Source organism: Crocuta crocuta, unplaced genomic scaffold (assembly GCF_008692635.1).
Source record: "Crocuta crocuta isolate KB4526 unplaced genomic scaffold, BGI_CrCroc_1.0 scaffold646, whole genome shotgun sequence".
Lineage (NCBI taxonomy): Eukaryota > Metazoa > Chordata > Mammalia > Carnivora > Hyaenidae > Crocuta > Crocuta crocuta.
Genome location: NW_027530851.1, coordinates 710,156 through 727,351, shown reverse-complemented (window position 1 = coordinate 727,351; position 17,196 = coordinate 710,156). Strand labels below are relative to the sequence as shown.

The 17,196-nt window shown below is 38.6% G+C and overlaps 1 protein-coding gene across 3 annotated transcripts in view; it reads right to left on the bottom strand.

The window, feature by feature from the left end:
* The window catches only part of PTPRK (protein tyrosine phosphatase receptor type K), a 421,190-nt gene that overhangs the window by 265,223 nt on the left and 138,771 nt on the right, over nucleotides 1-17,196 (bottom strand). For all 3 annotated transcript variants that reach the window (XM_077769421.1, XM_077769423.1, XM_077769422.1), the window contains exons 3-4: nucleotides 6,400-6,481; nucleotides 3,959-4,074 (exon numbers count right to left, since the gene is read on the bottom strand). In XM_077769421.1, the coding sequence (XP_077625547.1) occupies nucleotides 3,959-4,074; nucleotides 6,400-6,481 (198 nt within the window). The remainder of the gene's footprint in view (nucleotides 1-3,958; nucleotides 4,075-6,399; nucleotides 6,482-17,196) is intronic.

The window sequence follows — 17,196 nt, the reverse complement described above, 5'->3', positions numbered from 1 at the left end:
ATTTTTTAATTACAATTACCATCACAAACATAACAGCTACTCTGTTATTCCATTATTTTTGTGACAGGATGCAATGACCTTTCGTTTTTAGTTGCTTTCTATTGGTTCTCTGTATTGTCAGCAGATATGTTAAGCAGTTGTGCTCATAATGATGCCTAACTTAAGGGACCATTTTTACCCATACACAACTAATAACATAAACAATTTCACATTCTTCCACCAAACAAAAAAGGTAATGAAGGCTTGTCTCAGGCCATCAAAAAAAAAAAAAGTAAAGATCTAGTATAGCATTTTATGGCTGGAAAGGACCTTAGTTTCTATCCACATCTCCTTTTACAGATAAGGAACTTGAAGCCCAGAATAATTCAATGAATTCTCTACACCCACACAATTAACTGGGTTGGAAGGGCTAAAGTGTTTGAATTAAGGTTCAAATTAAGAGTTGGGCCCCTTTTCTGGAAGTTGTTCTGCATCAAGGAAACACGACTTGACATTTATTTGTATGGGGTTGGCTTACAGATTCCTTATAGAGTCAAGATTCTTTCTGTTCTGTTACATTTCTGCTCCTTTAAGCAAAATATGAATTTTTTAAATGTTTATTTATTACTGAGAGAGAAAGAGACAGAGTATGAGCAGGGGAGGGGCAGAGAGGGAGAGGGAGACACAGAATCTGAAGGAGGCTCCAGATTCTGAGCTGTCAGAACAAAGCCCGAGCTGGGGCTTGAATTCACAAATGGTGAGATCATGATCTGAGCCAAAGTGGGACTCTGACCAACTGAGTCACCCATGTGACCTGAAATATGAATTTTTTTAAGTTACTGGCAACATTCTCATTGACTCACCATATATTTATATATAATTTGTCTAATTATTCAGAATAATAACTATTATTCTAATTATTCTAATTAATGTGAAAACATCCCTTGACTCACGAATTGGTAGTTTTCAATGCTTCTTAAATGTGAGGAACAATGATTTACAACAACAACTTAAGGTAATTCAAGTGGTGTTACTGAAAAAGTAGAAAACCTTTTTAAAAGAATAAGGTAGGGGCACCTGGGTGTGGCTCAGTCATTAAGCATTAGACTTCGGCTCAGGTCATGATTTCACAGTTTGTGAGTTTGAGCCCTGCGTCAGGCTCTGTGCTGACAGCTCAGAGCCTGGAGCCTGCTTCAGATTCTGTGTCTCCCTCTCTCTCTCTCTGTCCCTTTCTCACTTGCGTTCTACCTTTCTATGTTTCTCAAATATAAATAAACTTTAAAACATTTTTTAAAAAATAAAAGAATAAGGTAAATATGTACACTGCTCAGAACTGGGTAATCTCAGTATCAAAACAGAAGAGAAATACACAAATTCATCTTAAGACATGTAAAGAGAAGTGGAGAAAAAGAAAGCAGAGGTCTCACAGAATATTTTTATCTCACATCTTTCTTTATAAAATGGCAGGAGGAATATTTTTTTACAACCGTAATGAAATGGGCCAATCTAGGAGGTAGGAAGCAAACAATAAATGAGCAGTGTTTTGACTGCAACCCACTCAGACCAGCAGAGCCAGAAAGTCTTCGTTGCCACGGGGCAGCTGGTGTCTGAGCACACAAAACCCTTTCATTTCAATGTCACATTAAATCCTGGGGCATAAACCCGGGGGCAGACTGCAGAGTCTGGTTCTCCAAGACAAGACTATATGGATCACAACTAAAGTCAAATGCCAACTAATGTTTCCACCTAAATGAAGGAAAACAGCAAACGAATTAGAAAAAATGTCTAGAAACATTTTTTAAATTAATTATTTAGGCTGAGAGAAAGAGGAATTCTGACTCGATGTTCAGCTGATAAAACAGGCTGCACATTATACAATACTCTCTCCAGAAAGAATTATCTTATATTTCAATACCTATAAGGGAAATTAGCATAATCACAGGGGAAAAAAGTAGGGGCTTCATTTCCTTTACACATATTTAGGATGATATCCTGATATCAGCAAATCAAGTGAATTATAAAAGTAGTAATAATTAGATTTAGATGAGTACATCTGTTTAACATCCAAGTGTATGTGAGAATTTGATGAAATAACTAACGTATAACATCTAGTACAATATGATACCAGATATGATTTCAATATTCATTTATTACATCATGACCCCACCCTCCTTCAACTTAATGATTATCCTCAGTGCTAATTTTACTTCTCTAAAAATACGGTAAGTATGGTAAAATAAATGCTGATGTCTATATTCAAGTCGTTCTCAGGAATTTATTCTAACTACTTAAATCTCGTCCTTCATCCTGATACAAATAGCACAAAAATAATAATAAAGGTGCTCAGAGGATATTATCACTTACATTCTAGCTTCAAATATTTAGCTCAGCATCCATCTTTCTTAGGACCAGACTCCTGACTTTAGAGCTGCTCTTAGCCCTCCGTGCCCCTCCCTCCCTTCACCCCACCACTGCTCCAGGATTGACAGATATTCTCTGAAGGCAAGGCCCATTCCTTACTCTATTGTTTTCTCTCTGATTTTTTCAAAGCGCTTTCTATGTACCATTTACATTTCTCCAACATTATGCCAAATTGTAATTCATTAAATATTTACTGAGGGTTTAATATGTGCAAAGCAAACGTCTTGACTGCAGGTCAGTGATTAACCCTTATACACAAAAGTTCAGAAAAAAAATTTAATTGGCTCTCTTCCAAATTCACATTTCCAGAAGTGTTTTCAAAGTTTTCTTAAAATATTTCTAAGAAATTTATCAGAATATGACTGTTCCAACTTAAGTACTATGCTCTTTTTATTTTTTAATATTTTATTTCTTTCTGAGAGAGAGAGAGAGAGAGAGAGAGAGACAGCATGAGCAGGGGAGGGTCAGAGAGAGAGGGAGACACAGAATCTGAAAAAGGCTCCAGGCTCTGTGCTACCTGTCAGCACTGAGCCCAACACGGGGCTCGAACCCACAAACCACGAGATCATGACCTGAGCCGAAGTCGGACGCTTAACTGACTGAGCCACCCAGGCACCCCTTAACTACTATGCTCTTATATGGATTTTTCAAAATATTAAATGAGGAAATTTTCATTTTTTTCCTACTTTGAATGGATTTAGAAAAAAATTGTTTTTACAGTTATACATAACATTAGAGAAACATTAGTTTTCACTAGAAATGAACCTCAATTCTTACTGACTATATACTGTTACATATTTATTCATATTCCAACAATGGAAATATCTGAAATGAGTCTACGGTCAATTAAATCAAACCTGATGTGGTTTGAAGAGTTTGGGTTTGGAGGAGACGTCTTTGGTGCATAAAGGTAATTTTATTAAAGCACAGAAATAGGATCCCTGAGCAGAAAGAGCTGCACTGGGGCTGTGATAGGTGACTGAATATATACCTTGACGTTGGGAGGGGGTTAAGGATAGTGTAAGCCTCCAAGGTAATTTGGAAACAAGGTCTCCAGGACCTTGAGGGGCTCACTATTGTCAGCTATCATTAGGAAAAGGTCATTTATTGCTGTCTAGTAAACCCTCAGCCCTGAGACCCTTCCAATGTCGACCAAGGGGCCATAAGCTTGGAGTATGATTGCCAATATCTATCTTGGGGGGTAGCGATGAAGGAAGCTTCCAAAGGAATTTTTATATATTAAAGTATCCACATAGAGGTAGCCTGGGCTCTCAGAGGAATGCCACACTGCCTGTCTCAAGGACTTATAAATGGGCCACAAGTTGTAAGGAAATTTAATTTTTTTCTTCTGCCTTTGTTTCCCACATCAAAACCTACACAAGACAACTTGTTTCAGGTTCTCCCCCATTCTCTCTCTCAATACCTCTCTTTTTCTCTCTGTCTCTGTCTCTGTCTGTCTCTCTCTCAGAGACACACAAGAATGATACCACAGACAGTACTCTTGTGATTTCTTAAACATCAAGTGTACCCATTAGCTCAGCTGCCAACTTGGCCTTACCTGCAGCCATAACTTGTTGTGCACGGCATCTCTCCCTGTAGCAATACACTGAAATGTAGCGTTCTGCCCTGCGTTGACCTCCACGTCCCCCAGACGGAGGAAATGAGGAGATTTATCTGCGAAGGCAGAAAAAAAATTTACGTTTTTCACATGAAGAAAACGTGCCATGCTCTTTTTTCCCAAGAGAATAATGTGGTGAAACTTTTAACCTTTGACCAAGACCAATATGGTATGGAAGAAAATTGAGTTTTCTCTTTGTGCTGATATACACAATCCTTCCCACAATTCTTCTTCCCCCCACTCCATCACCCTAATACTTATTGCCCCATAATTGCAAGAACACTGTTGTATCCAGAGAGAGCACTCAACAATTACTGCTGAAGGTAGGCCTTGGCATGTTGCGTATTGGTGATAATAAAACAGTTACAAGTCAAAGAAAGCAAAAGAGATCAAAGAGAAATAAATCAGAGCATAACAGAAAAGTATAATGAAAACATACAATGATATCTAACATACTGATGTAGACATGGCCGTTGAACTATTAATTTACAATTTAAGCAGTTAGATCTCTCTTTTTCATTTCACTTCAAAAGCTGTAATTCTTTAGTACTTCAGAGAACAAGGGAATGGTTTTGTTTCTCTCAAAAGAACTTCAGTATAACTGTTGTTAAATCCACTTCCTATGCCTTCAGAGTTATAAGAAAGTTACAGAGCTATACGGAAGTTACCCAAAGACATAGCAGACCCACAAGAAGTGGTAACTTTAGTCAAAACCTACATGACTTATATGGCTGTCAAATTAGTGTCCTTTATGATTACTTTTTAGAAATGAAGACTATTCATGTTTTCCACTGAAAGTAAATATCCACAGTAAAAGTTAAGCCTCAGGGACTAAAAACAAGCTCCGAGAGGCCCAACAATCAAACTGTTGTTGTCAATTTATGTTTTTAATTGTTTACTCCTGAGAGCCTTTCTTTGGCATTTCTCTTTCAATAAGTGTAAAGGAACAGTGGATGGAAACACCATTCTCATGTACTAATGGGCTCAAAGAATTTAGCAAACCAATTTGAACTGTAAGTGAGCTGATTTTGTTCTTCTTTTTCCTAGAATATACTACATGGAATAAATTGTTAGACCCTTGCCTGCTACCTCTTTCTTCAGCACCTCATCTTAGTATAGGCATCAAGAAATGCTTGAGCTAGAATGTGAACTAGAACCGCGGGCTCATATTGTGAACTCCAGGCCAGCAGCAGCAGCATCACCTGGGAAATTATTAGAGATGAACATTTCCAGCTCCCCCCTTCCAACAGACCTACTGCATCAGAACCAAGGAGGGGCCGCATAATCTGACACCCCCAGTAGGTGAGGCTGATGCACCTGGTGTTTACCAAGCACTCAACAGGAACATAGCCTCGGTCTCTGGCGTGGTGTCCCCCACCCCCACCCTGTGCAGAGTGCTTACAATGGTGAGAAAATTTCGACCAAGAGGATCACTGAACAGATCCTCTAGAAGTCATGGGCACTGTAAAATGCCGCTGTTGGGAGATAGAGGTAAGGTTTGAATTTATGCCAGCTGTTTTATATCTGGCTCTACTGAATGCACGTAATGACTGTCTTTCAGGAAATGTGATGCACACACAAATTTAGTTACACCATCTGAAGATCAACCAATGTGCATTGAGAGACACAACAAAACCATGTATTAGTAAACTGGGTCCCTTGTTTTCTTTGCTTTCTATTATTTGTTATTTCATATGGATTAACTAGGTATTTATTACTAACGCTTTGTCTGAAGTTTGGAATAGGTGAAGTAATTTATTCTCTTCCCTTCACTCCAACTTTCAACTGAGCATATCACATAAGTTAGTAAGGTCTCTTTTAGTTTTCTTTCCATTGAGCTCTGATTTGTCATTCTTCTTTACCTTCCTAGACTGTAATAAAACCAAAAGATGGGATGCCTGGATGGGTCAGGGGGTTGAGTGTCTGACTCATGATTTGGGCTCATGATCCCATGGTCACGGGATCATCAGGTCATGATCCCATGGTCACGGGATTGAGACCTGCGTCGGGCTGTGTGCAGAGGATTGAGCTTGTTTGGGATTCTCAGTTTCTCTCTCTCTCTCTTTCCCTCCCTCATAAAAATGAATAAAACCAAAAGATGAAGCATGTACTATCTAGAATTTCATTTACATTTGCATTTGTTCTCCATAATTATATAGCTAAAGAATCCTTTCATCTGTGTAGAATTTGTTACAATTCTGAAAAATATTTGATTTGAAAATTCTAGAAATGCTTCATTGTTCTTTTTAAACTGAATAGAAGGCTAGGAGTAAAAACAAAAGAGACAGATATAGCCAAGTGATGAACAGTCAACGGCCACTGCCAATATAAGACAAGTCTTGAAAGGGCATAGAAGAATACAATTCGTAATCACAACCTACCACAAGGATAACTCAGTACTTGGATGTCATCAATGGCAATATAACCACTCCTCCCTCCCGAGACTTCAGCTTCAAATATTACCTGTCAGGAAGAAACAGAAAACCTTAGTAACAATCATTTTTAAGGAATTGTCACAGTAACAGAAGAATAGCTATAGCACACTTATGAAAATTAAATTTGAGTTTTACCCTATAAGAATTCAAAATGTAACTTATAATGTAACTTTTCTCAAATATTGTCCAGGTAAACAAAAAAAAAAATTACTGAGGTCAATTACCTAAAAAAATTATTTTAAGCAAGTGCTATTATGTGTTAGAATTCCTGAATGGGCAATATCTGGGCAGAATGAATAGGCAGCTAAATTTTCTCATATTGATTTTCTCTGTTTGTGTTATTTATTTAAAATACATTCAGCACCTACAATGTACCAAGCAGTATGCTAACCAGTGAAATGATCTAAGCTTTTAAATGCTAAATTTTCGAAGACAGAGGCCATTTGATAGCTTAGCAGTATCCCAGGCAAAAGAAACAATATACAATGGAATAGAATAGGTCTGTGTGTTTGGAAAACCAAATGAATGTCATCTGATTGATTACAATGGTTGAAAAGGCAAGAGGTGAGATTCGAGCGCTAGGCACGAAGACCTTGAATTCCATGGGACTAAAATCAGGAGTATATCCTGTCCACAACCCCATATTAATAAATATTAAACGAAAACATTTCCATGTTCAAATATAAGTTTGTGTTATAGAGCTGTGTTGTTACAACCAATAGAAAAACTTTATGTAGCCTCTTAAAAAATAATGTGTAGTGTGACTTTTCAAGAGAAACCATATTTAGCATGCCACATTTCACTATTATATTTGACTATGGGCTCCCTTATCCACAGAGATGCATAGATTATTTTTGGAGTATTCTGCAAAACATTTTAGGAAATGTAATGGAAGCTGATGTTTAAAGTAGGAATATATGTAAACAACTTGATCTATTAGAAACATAGAAACATATATGTGCCTATAAGTTAAAAGATGGACTAAAATAAATCAAGACTGGAAATGCTCAGGCAATATGCTAGTAGTCACGTAAATAGAGATATGCAAAGAAAAAGGCAAGATAAAAACAATGCTAAGGAAACAGACAAAATAAAACTTATTGCCTTGTTAGTTGTGGTGAAATATAGGTCAATTCTGACTCCAGGCTTGCACCACTAGGTGAATGATGCTATCAGAATCCCTAGCCAGGACTAGGGATACAGAAAATGGTACAGATTTGAGGGAGAAATGACTAAATACATTTCAAATGTGATTTGCCTTGGGTGCACATAAGGTAAAGGCTGAGGGGATAACAGGGCAAACATATCTCAAAAATAAGAGATAGGTTCATAATAAAACTTTAGATTGAGAAGTCATCCTCATGGAAGTAAGTTATAGATTTGAAAGTGAACATGATGAGTGAATAAGATGGCCCAGGACGATAAAGAGGAGAAGGCCACTGAACTGGAAGGCAACACTACAGCAGCAGAAGGAAAGCCAACAAGGTATGATCCACACATACTGATCAAGGAAAGAAGAGAAGTATCAGGAGGTTTCAGGCAGGGGAACACTCCCATCAAAAAGAAAAAAAAAATTAGAAAAGGGCCAGATGAGCTACAATAACCATAATTTAAAAATATCAGATATATGTATAAACAATGACATCTCGATGAACACAAGTTTTAGGAGGAGAGAGTCTCCCAGTGTGATTCCATGATTTGCAGCCGTATCTCCTTTCCCATGAGAATTGTTTGCCAGTTCTGGGGTCAGGGCGTGGTTCTGGCTCAGCACAGACCTAGGCCTCTGCTGGGGCAAGGGGGGAACAGGGAAGCTTGTTGTGCAGCACCCTAGAAATTTGGAGGTCTAGATTTAAAAAGACGTATGCATGGCGAAAAAATAAGAAAGGTAAAAAGCATGGCCAAGATGAGGCCAGGAGGACACAGTTAAATAAATTGCTTCGGTTACATGAGATGGCAATTTGATCACAGGCTTTCTGACTTTGAGTTCAACTTTCTGTTATATGAGGCACATTCTCTGCATTAATTCAGTTTGACAAAGGATAAAGTCCTTTTTCTTCAGTGTTTGCCTTTTTCCCCCCTCTATTTTAATTCAACCTTACTTCACTTATTTAGTTAATAATCCAAGAATGTTGCTAGAGTAGCAAAAAATTGATTGGAATCATTACCTTCAGTATTTCAGGTAATGAAGTGGAGTGAAAACACCATGCAAAAAGAGCCTGTTCATTCTGTTCCCAGCCTGGCCTCTTAAATGGGTGGAAGTTGACATCTGGTATGGTTTCCATCGCTCCCTTCTTCTCGGAAGCCCTGGTTGACTACCTGACACCAAGCATTAGATCTGACCTGAGCATTTGCTCCAGCAAGCTTTCCGTAATTAAGCTACTGAGATTTGTTTCCCCTGACTGGACAGAGGAGCCTTACAAGGTGAGGGCTCTGTTGAAGTGATAAAGCTGATTAGATCCTTAGTAGTAAAGGAACCTGATATTAGAAATTTCCTCCAGCTCTTGTTAATGAGGCAAAGACAACACTTAGCAGGGAAAATGAGGTCACTAAAAAGAGAAACATTTTTTTTGTGCTTTAATAAAGAACTGATTCTTTCGCTCCCTTTTAAATCGAGGCCCAAATTTATTGTCCAGAATAAAAGCTCAATTTAAACAAATTAGAAACTCTTTCTCGTGAGTGTAGTAAACATGCATAAGCTTATCACTTATATGAAGCAAAGGAAGGAAAATAATTGGAGAAAGTCAAACAAAGATAAACATAGGAAATTAAAATAATTTAATGTTGGCTCTTACAAAAGTGAAATAACCAACAATGATTAATTACACAGATATGTGGTCTATTTATGAAAATGTAGTTCTTCAAAAATGGTTTTCTCACTTTTTCTTTCTGTATCTTCTCTTTTCTTGGACTACAATTAAAGGAAATAAAACTTATTCTCCTGAGATATACTTACATATCTCACATTGTAACAACGCTGACAAGCTTACCTTTTGGTTTATGTAGCACTTTTACACCTGTTACTGTTTAATCCTTATAAAACTTTATAATGAAAGCTGCATTATATCCATGTTCAGGATTTGGGGTTTGGCTCTAAAAGGTTATGTGATTTGCTCAAGAATTTATAAACAGGAAAGTTGGGAGTCAAGTACAAGTTTTCTCACCCCCAGGAAAGGGGCCCCTACCACAGCTGCTCCAAGTTATATCTCAGTTTATGTATCTGATTCTTCCCTCTATTTCTTGCTAAGCCTTTGTTCCAATACTTGGAAAGTGACACAATTGTTTCCTTATTGGATACACTTATATGAAATGTAAAACACATGTGTGCACACGCACATGTGCATGCACAAACACACGCGCGTGCACACACCCACCCACACATTTCTGTCTTCATAGATTAGCCATCCTTTCATTAGAAGTATTTCTCTTCCTGCAAAGACTCTGCTCTACTTCTTAGCTTTGCCTTATTCCAGTGAAGTCAATAGTTACAAGAACACACAAAGTAGGAAAGAAGTAACACAGGACAAGATCTACACTAGGAATGGACAGATGGGAGACAAAACAACCACCCAGCCTCCTGTGTCCCATCACCAACGGCTTCGGGGTGGGTAGGGGTACAGTATGAACACGGGCAGGGTGTAATGCTGATAGTACTGCTGCCTAGTCAACATAATATCTAATTAAAGTACTATTTAAAATTATATTCATCTTTAAAATTTTAACATGTTAGCATTTTAAAGGAAATTTGAAGCCTGTTTAGAGGAAATGCTCTCTTTGCATTAAGTTCTTTATCTTGAGAGACAGTGTAGTGAAGTTGGTGGAAGAACAGAGGCTGGAGGCAGTTTGACTCAGGTCCTTTCCTGGCTCCGCCTCTTGTTAACTGTTAAGACGTTGGACCAGTTACTTCATTTTCCTTTAAATTGAGGATAAAAATAATACCAACCTTGTATGATTGCAGTGAGGTGTGTGGGTGGGTGTGGGTGTGGGTGTGTGTGTCTAAGTTGGACTGGAGGGAGAGAGAGAGGGAACACAAATATGAGCATGATGATGTGCATGCTAGCTTAGGATAGTATCTTGTTGTTTAATAAATGTTAAGTTTTTAAATGTTTATTTACTTTGTTGGGGGGGATAGGCAGAGAGGGAGAGGGAGACATAGAATCCAAAGCAGGCTCTGTGCTGCACAGCTCAGAGCCTGACACAGGGGCTCCAACTCACGATCCAAACTGCGAGATCACGACCTGAGCCAAAGTCAGAAGCTTAACCGAGACACCCAGGTGCCCCAATAACTGTTAATTATTTTTATTTTTTCAATGTTCATTTTTGAGAAAGAGAGAGACACACACAGCATGAGTGGGAGAGGGGCAGAGAGTGAGGGAGACACAGAATCCGAAGTAGGCTCCAGGCTCTGAGCTGTCAGCACAGAGCCCAATGTGGGGCTTGAACTCACAAACGGAGAGTTCATGACCTGAGCTGAAGTAAGGCGCTTAACTGACTGAACCACCCAGAGACCCCAAGTGTTAATTATTATCAACTCAGTCAAGCTTCTGTCCCTTTCCCTTTAGTAAAACTGTCAAAAGTTACCAGAAATCTAATTGAGACTTCTTTTNCTTTCTTTCTCTCTCTCTCTCCTAGAAATAAGTAAAACATTTAAAAAAAAAATTTAAAAAAAAATTCTTCCTTGAGAGAGAGAGAGAGAGAGAGAGACAGACAGACAGACAGAAATCCCAAGCAGGCTCCATGCTCAGTGTGGAGCCCAGTGTGGGCCTCAATCCCATGACCCTGGGATCACGACCTGAGCCACAATCAAGAGCTAGGCTCTCAACTGACTGGGCCACCCAGGTGCCCTAATTGATACTTTCTACCATGATAGGATTGAGAATGATTAGCCTGACAAAGAGGAGAGTATAGGAAGTAAAACAAAGGCAGATGAAAGTACACAGTGTCACAAAAGCTGATAAACTATATCTGAAGTAGAACAGATGTCAAGACCAAATTCTGATAAAATACTAAATAAAATGGAGATTAAAATACCTCCCATACATAAAAGAACCTAGGTGGCTCAGTCAGTTAAGCCCCCAACTCTTGGTGTCGACTCAGGTGATGATCTCACGATTGCTGAGATCAAGCCCTGTGTTGGGCTGTGCGCTGGCAGCAGAGAGGCTGCCTGGGATTCTTTCTCTCCCNTACCATGATAGGATTGAGAATGATTAGCCTGACAAAGAGGAGAGTATAGGAAGTAAAACAAAGGCAGATGAAAGTACACAGTGTCACAGAGAGGAGTGTCTCTCTCTGCTCCTTCCCCACTCATGCTGTATCTGTCTCTCTCAAAATAAATAAATACTTTTTTAAAAATACCTCCTCATATATCTTATAACTGGAAGTTTGCACTCTTTGACCAATACCTCATTTCCAAAACCCTTCAGACCCTGGTAACTATGATTCTAGTCTCTGCTTCTATGAGTTTGGCTTTTTTAGACCCCACATATAAATGATATCATACCAAAGAGTACACACTTCCTGTCATTAGATAATAAGTTCTGGAGATCAAATTTACAGCATGGTGATTATAGATGACAGTATTGTATTACAGACTTGAGAGTTCCTAGGAGAGTAGATCTTAAATGTTCTCACCACAAAAATGAAATGGTATTATGTGACATGATGGAGGTGTTAGCTAAGGCGATGGTGGTAATCCTTTTGCAAAATATATCCAATCAACACATTGTCTGCCTGAAACTTACACAGTGTTATATGTCAAGCATATCTCTATAAAGTTGAGGAAAAAAATACCCCTTATATGTGCCACTGAGATTAAGCATGACCAAAGGAAGAGACATCTGTATGAAACAACAGAGATAGAAACCATATAAAACAATGATAAAGACAACAGAGGAGTAGAGATAAATTTAAAACTTTCCACAAGAAGTGTGCCTGAATTGGTGGGGAGAAATTGAACTAAAAAATGGAAGAGGGATACCTGGCTGGCTCAGCTGATAGAGCATGTGCCTCTTGATTTCAGGGTTATGAGATCCACACTGGGCCTGGAGCTTATTGTTTAAAAAATTAAATTTTTTAAAAAAAATAATAAAAATGGAAGAAGATATGGATCAAGAGAAATGTTTTAATTTTTTTATTATTATTACTTTTTAAGACAGGGAATGAATGTTTGGAGATTGATAAGGATGATTCAATTTGATGTGAAATTTTTGAGTGTATGTCAGAAAGAAATGGTAACTGTTACTGTGAGATAGGATAGAACAGGATCCAAATCACAGCTCATAGGAAGGGGCTCGAGTTTTTTATAATATGAGGAAAGGTGAGATGAATTAAGGTATGAATAAATTTGTAGGATTGGTAATTAAGGGATTTTCTTTCACAGGGCCTCAATTTTCTCAGCTATATGGGATGCACAGGTAAAAAGAAGACTAGTTAGAGACTGGAGAGTATCAAGTGGAGTGGATGGAAAAGGAGGGCTAGAAAGGGAATTTAATAGGAAAACATGGTAGGAATTCGAGGAATGCTGTGGGCCCATTTGCAGTTGGTGGCCACAAATTTCTAGTGATCCCAAGCTAATATGGGGCATGATTTTTGAAGAGAATTTACTTGTGCTAAGCTTATACAAATAGATTGGAAACAAAAGCAAGCCAAGAGTTTATGGAAAGAGCAAATGTGACCAAAAAGATGATGATGATATCAAATTTTTATAGAATAAGTAAGTTGATGAATTGGCAAACGAAAGATGGCTTGATGATCTGGAGCTCCCCATGAGGGTGATGAGTGAGCTCTGTAGAATGAATGACACAGAAAAGAGGTGAGTTTATGTTATGGTCAGAAAGTGAGATGCTTAGGGGCGCCTGGGTGGCTCAGTCGGTTAAGTGACCGACTTTGGCTCAGGTCATGATCTCATGGTTCATAGGTTCAAGCCCCACGTTGGGCTCTGTGCTGACAGCTCAGAGCCTGGAGCCTGCTTCACATTCTGTGTCTCCTTATCTCTCTGCCCCTCCCCTGCTCACACTCTGTCTGTTTCTGTCACCCAAAAATAAATAAATGTTAAAAAAAAATTAAAAAAAAAAAAGAAGAAAAGAAAGTGAGATGTTTGAATGCAAAGTTAGAATGCTTGTGAGATATTTAGGATCCATTTAACCAGAGCAGCAGGTTCAAATAAGGTAGATGATTGTGGAGATGAAGAAGTGAAGACTGTGTTAATGGACTTTCCATAAAGAAAGCAAAGTCATCAGGATGAAGGCGGGCCATGGTAGTGGAGAAAGCAACTCTTAATGATGCCAGTGCTAAAGTTTATGATGAATAGAACATGACTCAGGGTTTACTGGAAGGTAATAATTAGCATGATGGCATGTTTGCAGGAAAAGAAACTCAAAGGCATGCAAGTGTTTCCTGACCTTTGACCTAATCCTAAATTGCATGGGGATAAATATCTGCTCTGTAAGAGACTGGAAAGATGTGTCCTTGGGCTAGAGCTACAGATGGAGAACGATTATAATTACATAATTTGCTGTACAAATAAATATTTGAGACTCATCTCCCCTACTAAAATATAAACTCATTGAAGACAGAGACTTTTCTTTTCCCTACCACATTGGTGAACCAACCACAAGAATCCTATTGAGAACTGAGGCAGGAAAAAGTTCCAGTGTGCTACAAAACAACTAAGTAATGTAAGTGGATTTTCATTAATAGTTTGCCTCATGGGGAAATATGGAATAAGGTACTTAGTTCACTTTTACCTAACTCATAAAATTTTGTTGGCATAATAAAATGAGTCTCCCTTGAGAAAGTTCCAGATAATTTTCTAAGCTAATTTGTAAATCATGAAAACATAATTACTTCTTTTGAATAGTTAAATAACGCTATAAGGAAGAAATTTCTGGTTATAGGCCCCAGAAGAGCTTATGTTGAATAAGTCAAATATCTATGTGGCAACTTCAAAATCTCAAATCTAGTTTTCTTTTCAAATGTAGAAATATTCCATTTCTGTTCATACTTAAAGATGAATATACACATAACTGGCAGGTGATATCAAAGTCCAATGCTTATTATAATGGTGTGTGGATAGATAATAGGTAGGACCGTGTGTGTGTGTGTGTGTGTGTGTGTGTGTGTGTTTATAGGACAGAAAGCTATCTAAACCCACACAGCAGCTTCTGTTGAGTGGCAGACCCTATAACTATGCAAAAAGACTGTGTCTATTCAGGTAACAGAGTGTATGTTCCAGAATGTCTGAAACCTCTGTCACTTGCTCTCCCCCACTGCAACTCCTTGTATAGGTACTGTCAATCTGGAATTCTGCTTTCTAAACTAAAGGTTCGCTGAGGGTGCTGAAGAAAAAGAGTTCTTCACATCACACCTGTGACTGGCAGGCTGGTTTGCCTATTGATTCAGGCAACAGTTTATTTCTTTTTTTTTTTAATGTTTTATTTATTTCTAGGGGAGAGAGAGAGAGAGAGACAGCATGAGCAGGGGAGGGTCAGAGAGAGGGGGAGTCACAAACTGAAGCAGGCTCCAGGCTCTGAGCTGGCAGTCAGCACAGAGCCCGACGCGGGGCTCGAACCCACAAACCACGAGATCATGACCTAAGCAAAAGTCGGATGCTTAACCGACTAAGCCACCCAGGCGCCCCAAGAGTTTATGTCTAAAAGTCCAATACACAAAACTGCCTTTAGCAAAAGGTGGGGAGGCTCTCTAAAGCTAATGAATTCTTCACGGTCCTTCTCTATTGGTTTCTTCCTTGCTTATTTAGTTCCTTTGAAGGAGATAAATACCTGCAGTTGCAAAAAGTACACAGATAAAACATGGAAGCAAGGGAAATACTGCTACATTCTCTGGCTTTAAAGCTGCTTGAGAGAGTAATCAGGGGATTCTAATTACATGTTAACTAGATGTGGGAGACAACTAAGACATATAATCAGGCCCTAATTGATTCTTCATCTAAATCTCCTTCATATTTCCGATTCTAGCTACCCTTAGCACCTCCATGCTTTATAACTGCATAAAAATTCAAAATCAGTTCTTTGTCCTTAAAATGTCTCGAGATTAAATATGGCCAGTTTCTTAGGAGGACTTGTCCTGTTAAGACTTCACAGTCTGCACAGAGTAATAAGCATTCCAGAGATTCTGAAACCTACACTCAGCTACCTGAATATATATACAGGCTTTCGGTATAGTTACAGGGTCTGCCACTCAACAGAAGCTGCTGTGTGGGCCTAGATATTCTCTTTCTTCCGCACACACGCAGACTCCTATCTATCCACACATGATTATAATAATATAATACAGACTTGAGTTGATTTTATGATGCAAATTCTGTGTATACTGTAGCCAAGTATTCTTGAATAAAATGTCAGTGTTACAAAAATATCCTGAGGTTTAGCATTACCAGGGCCTAAGTGATGAGGGGGCCCGCTACATTATCTAATGTGGATGACGACATTTGGTATAACAAGACCACACTTGCAGCCGTTTTCAGTGATGCTGAATTTGCCTGATCAACAACAGACACCAGTCAAAGCACACACCAGTGTCCAGGAAACAGCAGAAATGCAGGGCCAAGATCGAAAGGAGAAAATAAACCCTAAGAGATTTCGTGCCAAAGTAGACCATATAAAAGAAAAGCCCAAAGATATTTACAAAAGGCTCCACACTGAAATGAATATGTAAGCCTAGTACATTCCTATGCTTCAAATTAGCCCGGGGAGTTGGCTATCCCTAATGTAATCACCAATGCACCCTAGAAGATCTAAATAAAGGAACTAACAATAATCATTTTTAAAACTTATCTAGGATATTTAAGTTGATAATAAGTCTATTAGTTATTTAAATTAATTTTCATTCCTAAAATCTTACACTTGCAAATTGTCAATGGTCTTTTTATTTGGAATAGATATTGATACAGGTTAATATNTCTCTCTCCTAAAAATAAATAAAACATTTAAAAAAAAAAACAAAAAAAAAACAAAAAAAAACAAACAAACAAACAAAAAAAAAAACACATGAATTCCTAATGTGGCTAAGAGAGACCTAGACAAACTTTCCATCTCTGAAAACAAACTCAAAGCTTGAACCAAAAATAAATAATATGCATAACATAAAAACAGAAGGAGCTTTTGTGCTGAGTGTTTTCAAGATCACTAAGATGCCTTTAGGGGAAAGAGGTATATACTGCTTCCTCAAAAAGGTTCTGGTATAAATCCATCATGATAATGAAGATGTACACACACAGACAGCGGATGCCTGTTAGCCAGAGCCTCCATTCTAAATGACAGCGCTCAACTCAAATCCCTGTGCAGATCTCACGTGGTCATTGTGAGGATTAAAAGAATCTAGTAGATTCTCCATAGCTGTGGATTCCTCCCTCCCTTTCCTCCTCCAGGGACTATCATACGTTGTGGCTTACCACCCCCACCAGGGAGAAATAAAGGGCAAGAGGGCAGTCCCAGGTGGTACTGATGTCGGAGACCATGAGAAACACCTCTTAGCTCTTCAGTAACTGCCACAAACTCAGCACACTCGCTACCTTCTCCATTCCTAATCTCTACCGCAGAACATTTTGAAGGATCCTATTCCGATTTCACTAACCTACCCTTTATGACTTCCTCTTTGTTTCAATTCAAGGTCCAGTATGGTAAGAAGGTTAGGACTACGGACCTCAGTATAATGTGCTCATCTCCCTGCTCTCTCTAGAGGCATCCCTGATTCGAAGGCAGACAGGCAGACAGGCAGACAGAGCAG